Source organism: Hipposideros armiger, unplaced genomic scaffold, assembly GCF_001890085.2.
Source record: "Hipposideros armiger isolate ML-2016 unplaced genomic scaffold, ASM189008v1 scaffold_1268, whole genome shotgun sequence".
NCBI classification, from domain to species: domain Eukaryota; kingdom Metazoa; phylum Chordata; class Mammalia; order Chiroptera; family Hipposideridae; genus Hipposideros; species Hipposideros armiger.
In genome coordinates, this window is record NW_017732618.1 from 275,589 (window position 1) to 282,503 (window position 6,915).

A 6,915-nucleotide genomic window follows, 5' to 3' on the forward strand; every position below is an offset into this window, starting at 1 on the left:
TGTCACTTCGAGGGGTAAAAAGTATAACTATTGCACTGTGTTGTACAGCTGAAACTAATTTTAAAAATGTGTATTTCATAATAAAAAAATATATAAATAAAAAAGTTAATACATTTTTAATTTTTGAAATTCTAAAACTGATCTAATTTTATTTGTTAAATTTATATATATATGTTATTAACTGTTCAGTCTTTCGTTTCTATTACAAACTCAGATAACGGGTACTTGAAGAAACATTTCATTTTTGTTTTTAGAAACTATAAAATATGGGAGCCATGGTATAAAGTGAAACTTACCTTGTTTCTCTATAACAGAGTATGAGGCCAAAAATCCTCGTCCAGAAACATGGATGCCACTCATGAATAGTACTGTAATTTCATTGCTTTTTGATTCAATTGAATGGTTCATTTGCAACCCCAGACCACAGTATTTGCCTAGAAATGAAACAAAAGCAGATATTTGTGGTGACTCTCATGAAGTTAGTAGTATTTACAATGTAGATAACAAAATCAGAATAATATACCAAACTGGGTATTAAATAGTATAAAATGATAGACTGTTTAGTGATTAAAAATCACATTACTCCATAGGGGGTAAAAAAAACAAGTAATAACTGTTCAAATGATTCAAAAGAAAAAATAGTACTAGCATCAGTGACCTTATGAAGATTCAATTTCCTGTGAAATACATGTATATTCTTTAAAATAATATAAGGAGGAATTTTTTAAAAATTAAAAGTATTTCATGCAGGCAGGTAGCTCACAAATAAATATAGTAATATTCTTAACATGCTCCCCACAGGGTGCCTCTAGATTCCTGGTCTCAGGGAACATCTCACACCTTTTTCAAACCTTCTCAATATTTCTTCCAAGGATTACTGGACTTCTGGTCAATCCCTTTAGATGATCATTTATAGTGAAATTAAAAAATTAAACTCAATTCAGTATAACTTCTCATTTAGCATTTAATAAATAAATACCAAACATTAAGATACACACACTTGTCTTAGGTGCTATGGTGTTCAATATAACATACATGTTTTGCTCATCCTTTCTTTAGAAACACCTACTGTGCAAAAAAAAGCTTTCAATTTCTAAATATGGACTGCAATTTAACATAACTATCAATATTTTTAACATTCAAGTAAAATAACACATTATCAAAGAACCCTACAATAGTCATCTGAATATATAAGAAGAAAAGATGATTAAATCTTCAGACTTGTTTTTAATACCAAGTAACTCAGAAATAGTCTGGTAAATAGGACAAATATTAAACCCTGTATTACTTTTGAGTACAAAGTATTTAAAATTAATGACTCAATATTAAAAACAGTAATATATATTTCGTTATTCCAAATATTATCTGAAATATTAACAGTATCAAATGCTGTATAATTTGTTAGCAAATCCAAATACGTGCAGAGCCAGAGCCCATCACATTAAATCTTATGGCCCAATGGGAATAGGTAAACTAAGAGAAATTTTATCCACTAGAATCTTAACATAAGTCAGTTAACTCCTGCGAAAGTGAACAACAGTTTCATCCGGGCTCATCAGCACTAGCTGTTCTTAGCCATTTAATGATCTATGTATGTCTTTATACAAGGCTGATTAAGGTGTTCCGTACAAATGCTGACTTTTCGAATACTTTTAGTACAAACGAAAAAGATCATATTTAAAGAATACCTATCATGCTATGCAAAGATGTCTTTATAAAAAAAAATTACTGAAGTGAAACAATGTTTAAAAAACCTTTTTTAACTCTTTTAATATAGAAAGAACCATAAAAATATTTTCTATTAGCACGGCAGTTTCACCTTTTGTTTATTTGGAGTTATCTTTTTCTCCAAACTGAGTAAATTCAATCTGTGGTAGAAACAAAACATTTTTTTAAACCATACTTGTTCTATGAAACTGAAAAGGCAGTGCTAACGAATGGATAATCTCAATTTAAAAAACAGAAGAAAAAAAATAAAAGTACAATAAATAGCTAACATTGTAGGTGCTTAAGTGAGTTCAAAATATACCATACAAACACCTGTTTTCACCTGCTATTCTCAGCCAAGATGACGTTCCCTCTCCTCACTGGGTTCCTTCTGATCACAGATTTTACCCATTATACAAGTAATGCAAGCACTTGGCAAAATACTCGGGGAAGGGAAGAAGAAAAATCATTCCTCATCTGAGCAATATACTCATTAACTCTTTAATTCCATTTCTCCAGTTTGCCCATTCAGAGGTACTCCTAAATCAACATAAAACATTTAATTGCCAACAATTACAGGCTCTGCTGATGGCTCTCAAAGTCAGCCAAAATCTCTAGTTTCCCATGAATAAATAAGAGAGGAATTTCAAAAAGCAGTATGTTTCAAAAAACATAGAAAATTACAATTATAAAAGTTAAGTATTAATCACCATAACACTCATGAAATACTTTATATAGTCTAAAAGAATCCAATGCTCCAGGGAAATAAAAATGTTTAAAAATTATTAGCCCTTAGGAAAACTAAGAAAAGAAATGTAAACTAAAGCCAAGGCAAGTAGAAGAAAACAAATAACAATTACAGCAGTAATCAATGAAATTGAAAACAGGAAATCAATAGAGAAAATTAATGAAACCAAAAGCTGGTTCTTTGAAAAGAAAGTTGATAAGCCTCTATCGAGGCTAAATAAGAAAAAGAGAGGACACAAATCACTAATATCAGAAATGAAAGTGGGGACACATCACTACAGATCCCATGGACATTAAACGGATAATAATGGTATACCATGAACAACTCTACGTCCACAAATTTGAATCTAAATGAAATGGACAGGTTCACTGAAATTTGCCAAAATTCAAACAAGAAGAAATAGACAATCTGAATAGGTCTATATCTATTTAAGAAATTGAATCAATAGTTAATAATACTTCAAAAGAAACAACACCAGGCACAGACGGGTTCATCGATAAATTCTACCAATATTTAAGGAAGAAATTACACCAATTCTCTACAATCTCTTTCAGAGGACAGAAGCAGAGAGATTCCTTACTAACTTATCCTATGAGACCAGCATTACCCTAACACCAAAGCCAAAGACATTATAAGAAAACTACATACCAATATTTCTCATGCAAATAGATAAAAAAATTCTTAACAAAGTATTAGCAAATCGAACCCAACAATGTGTAAAAATTATACATTATGTTCAAGTGTAATTCATCCTATGTATGTAAGGTTGGTTCAACACTTGAAAATCAATTAATGTAATCCATCACATTAACAGTCTAAGAAAGAAAAATCACATGATCATATAGAGCAGAAAAAGCATTTGACAAAACCAATGCCCCTTCGTAATAAAAACTCTCAGTAAACTAGGAATAAAGGGGAACTTCCTCAACTTGATGAAGAATATTTACAAAAAACCTACAGCTAACATCATACCTAACAGTGAGAAATTCAAAGCTTTCCCACTAAAATCAGGAACAAGGCCAAGAAAGTCCCCTCTCAACATTCTTTGTAACATTACTGGAAGTACTAGCCAACACATAAGACCAAAAAAAGAAAAAAAATGGATTGGGAAGAAAGAAATAAAACTGTTCACAGATGATCATTTATGAAAACCTAAAAGAATTGACAAAAACACTCTTATAAGTAATAAGTGATTATAGCAAGGTTGAAGAATACAAGGTTAATATACAAAAGTCAACTGCTTTCCTATATATCAACAATGAGTAAGTGAAATTTGAAAAAACATTTTTTTTAAAGATTTCTTTATTGGGGAATTGGGGGAAAGGAACAGTATTGGGGAATCCAGGAAGGGGAACAGACAAGGTGTTGTCCTAGTTGTGGGTGATGTAGCTTCACTGGCCCACGTTGGTATTATCATTGGGCTCTTCCCAGGTAAGGCAGGTCAGTCGCCGGCCAATGGATGGCCACTCAAAGTGGCTCTTGGCAGCTCATGCTGGCTACCAGTTGCTCACGCCGGCTGCCAGCCATCACGGTAGCTTATGGCAGCCCATTGCAGCTTCACTGCAGCCTACGCCATCGCGGGCGACTCACAGAAGCCCAGCTCCAGGTCAAGCTGTTGTTCATCATCTTAGCTGTAGAGGGCGCAGCGTCACTGGCCCTCATGTGGGATCTGAACCGGAGGACTGCTGCTAAGAGCTGGCGTCCCAAGCCAAGTCTTAACCAACGCGCCACTCGGCTGGCCCTGAAATTTGAAATTTAAAACACAATACCATTTACATTAGCATCCCCCCAAATAAAATAATTAGGTATAAATCTAACAAAATATGCATAAGATCTATATGAGGAAAACTACAAAACTCTAAAGAACAAAATCAAAGGAGGACTAAGTAAATGCAGAGATGTTCCATGTTCATGGATAGGAAGATTAAATATTGTCACGATGTCAGTTTTTCCCAATTTGATTATATAGATTCATACAATCTAAATCAAAACCTCAGTAAGGTATTTTGCAGATATTGACAAACTTCAAGTTTATACAGAGTAAAAGACCCAGAAGAGCCAACGCAATATTAAAGAACAAAGTTAGAGGACTGATACTACCTATCTTCAAAACTTACTACAAAGGTACAATAATCAAGACAGTGTGGTATTGGTGAAAGAACTGACAAATAAATCAACAGAACAGAACAGATAGCCCAGAAATAGATCGAGATAAATACAATTAACTGATCTTTCACAAGGGAGCAGAGGCAATACAATGGAGCACAGATAGTCTTTTCAACAAATGGTGTTGGAACGATGGGACATCCACATACAAAAAAAGTTAATCTAGATATACTTTACACCTTTCACAAAAAACGAACACAAAATGGATCACAGATTTAAAGGTAAAATGAAAAACTATGAAACTTCTGAAAGATAACATAAGAGAAAATCTGGATGCCTTGGGTATGATTATGACTTTTTAGATACAACACCAAAGGCGCGATCCATGAAAGAAAGAATTGATAAGCTGGACTTCACTAAAATTAAGTTTTCTGCTCTGCAAAAGATAATGTCAAGTGAATAACACAAGCCACAGACTGGGAAAAAATACTTGCAAAAGACACATCTATCTGATAAAGCACTCTAATCCAAACTATACAAAGAACTCTTAAAACGCCACAATAAGAAAACAAACTGTGGGCCGGCCGAGTGGCGTGATGGTTAAGAGCTGGCTTGGGACGCCAGAGGGCCCCAGTTGGGATCCCACATATGAGGGCCAGTGACACTGCCCTCCACAGCTAAGATGTTGAACAACAGCTCAACCTGGAGCTGGGCTGCCATGAGTCACCGGCGNCATAAAAGACCCCGAATAGCCACAGCAATCTTGAGAAATAAGAACAAAGTGGGAGGTATCACACCACCCGACATCAAATCATACTACAAGGCTACAGTAAATCAAAACGGTATGGTACTGGCATAAAAACAGACACACAGACCAATGGAACAGAATAGAGAGCCCAGAAATAAACCCATCCATATACGGTCATTTAATCAATGACAATGGAAGCAAGAATTTACATTGGAGTAAAGATAGTCTATTTAATAAATGATGCTGGGAAAATTGGACTGACACGTGCAAAAAAATGAAAATGGACCACCTCCTTACACCACATACGAGAACAAATTCAAAATGGATTAAAGACTTAAATGTGAGACCTGAAACCATAAAAGTCCTAGAAGAAAATATAGGGAATAAATTTGCAGACATTACCCTCAGTAATATTTTTACTGATACATCCCCATGGGCAAGGGAAATAAAAGAAAAAATAAACATATGGGATTACATCAAACTTAAAAGTTTTTTCACAGCAAAAGAAATCATCAATAAAACAAAAAGACAGCCTACTGAATGGGAGAAGATATTTGCCAATTATATAGCTGATAAAGGGTTAATATAAAAATTTATTAAACACTCATTCAACTCAACACCAAAAAAACAAACAACCCAATTAAAAAATGGGCAGAGGATATGAAGAGGCATTTCTCTAAAAAGGACATACAGATGGCCAACAGGCATATGAAAAAATGTTCAACCTCACTAATCATTAGAGAACTGCAAATGAAAACCACAATGAAATACCACCTCACTCCAGTCAGAATGGCTACCATCAATAAATCAACAAACAACAAGTGCTGGTGCTGTGAAGAAAAGGAAACCCTGGTGCACTGTTGGTGGGACTGCAGATTGGTGCAGCCATTATGGAAATGAGTATGGAGGTATCTTAAAAAACTGGAAATGGAGCTACCGTATGACCTAGCAGTTCCACTCTTGGGTATGTATCCAGAGAAACCCAAGATGCTAATTCACAAAAATATATTCACCCCTATGTTTTACCCAGTGCTATTGACAATAGCCAAGACTTGGAAACAACCGAAATGCCCATAGGTAGACTACTGAATTAAGAAACTGTGGTACATTTATACAATGGAGTATTATTCCGCTATACAGAAGAATGAAATTGTACCATTTGCAACGATATGGATGGACCTAGAGACTATTATGTTAAGTGAACTAAGTCAGTCGGACAAAGACAAATACCATATGATCTCACTTATATGTGTAATCTAAAAAACTGAATGAACGAGCAAAGTAAACAGAAATGGTCTCAGAGATACAGAGGAACAACTGATGGTTGTTAGTTGGGAGGGGGGTGGGGATGAGGGAGAAGGGGAAGGGATTAGACAGCATAAATAGGTAACTACAATATTGCCACAGGGATATGAAAGACAGTTTGAGGAATATAATTAATAATGTTGTAAATATTTTGTAGGGTGTCAGATGGTCACGTCTTGTTAGGGAGACTGCATCATGGATGGGGTAGAGGCTTTATCACTGCACTGTACACCTGAAGCTGATGTTGTATAATATTGTCTGTCAACTGTAAGTGAATATATATATAGTCACAGGACATGGA

At 34.7% G+C, this 6,915-nt stretch overlaps 1 protein-coding gene across 1 annotated transcript in view; it reads right to left on the reverse strand.

Annotated features, from left to right (window-relative positions):
- The window catches only part of DCBLD2 (discoidin, CUB and LCCL domain containing 2), a 102,289-nt gene that overhangs the window by 44,332 nt on the left and 51,042 nt on the right, over nt 1–6,915 (reverse strand). The window contains exon 3 of the mRNA XM_019633267.1: nt 297–434. Coding sequence (XP_019488812.1) covers nt 297–434 — 138 coding nt within the window. The remainder of the gene's footprint in view (nt 1–296; nt 435–6,915) is intronic.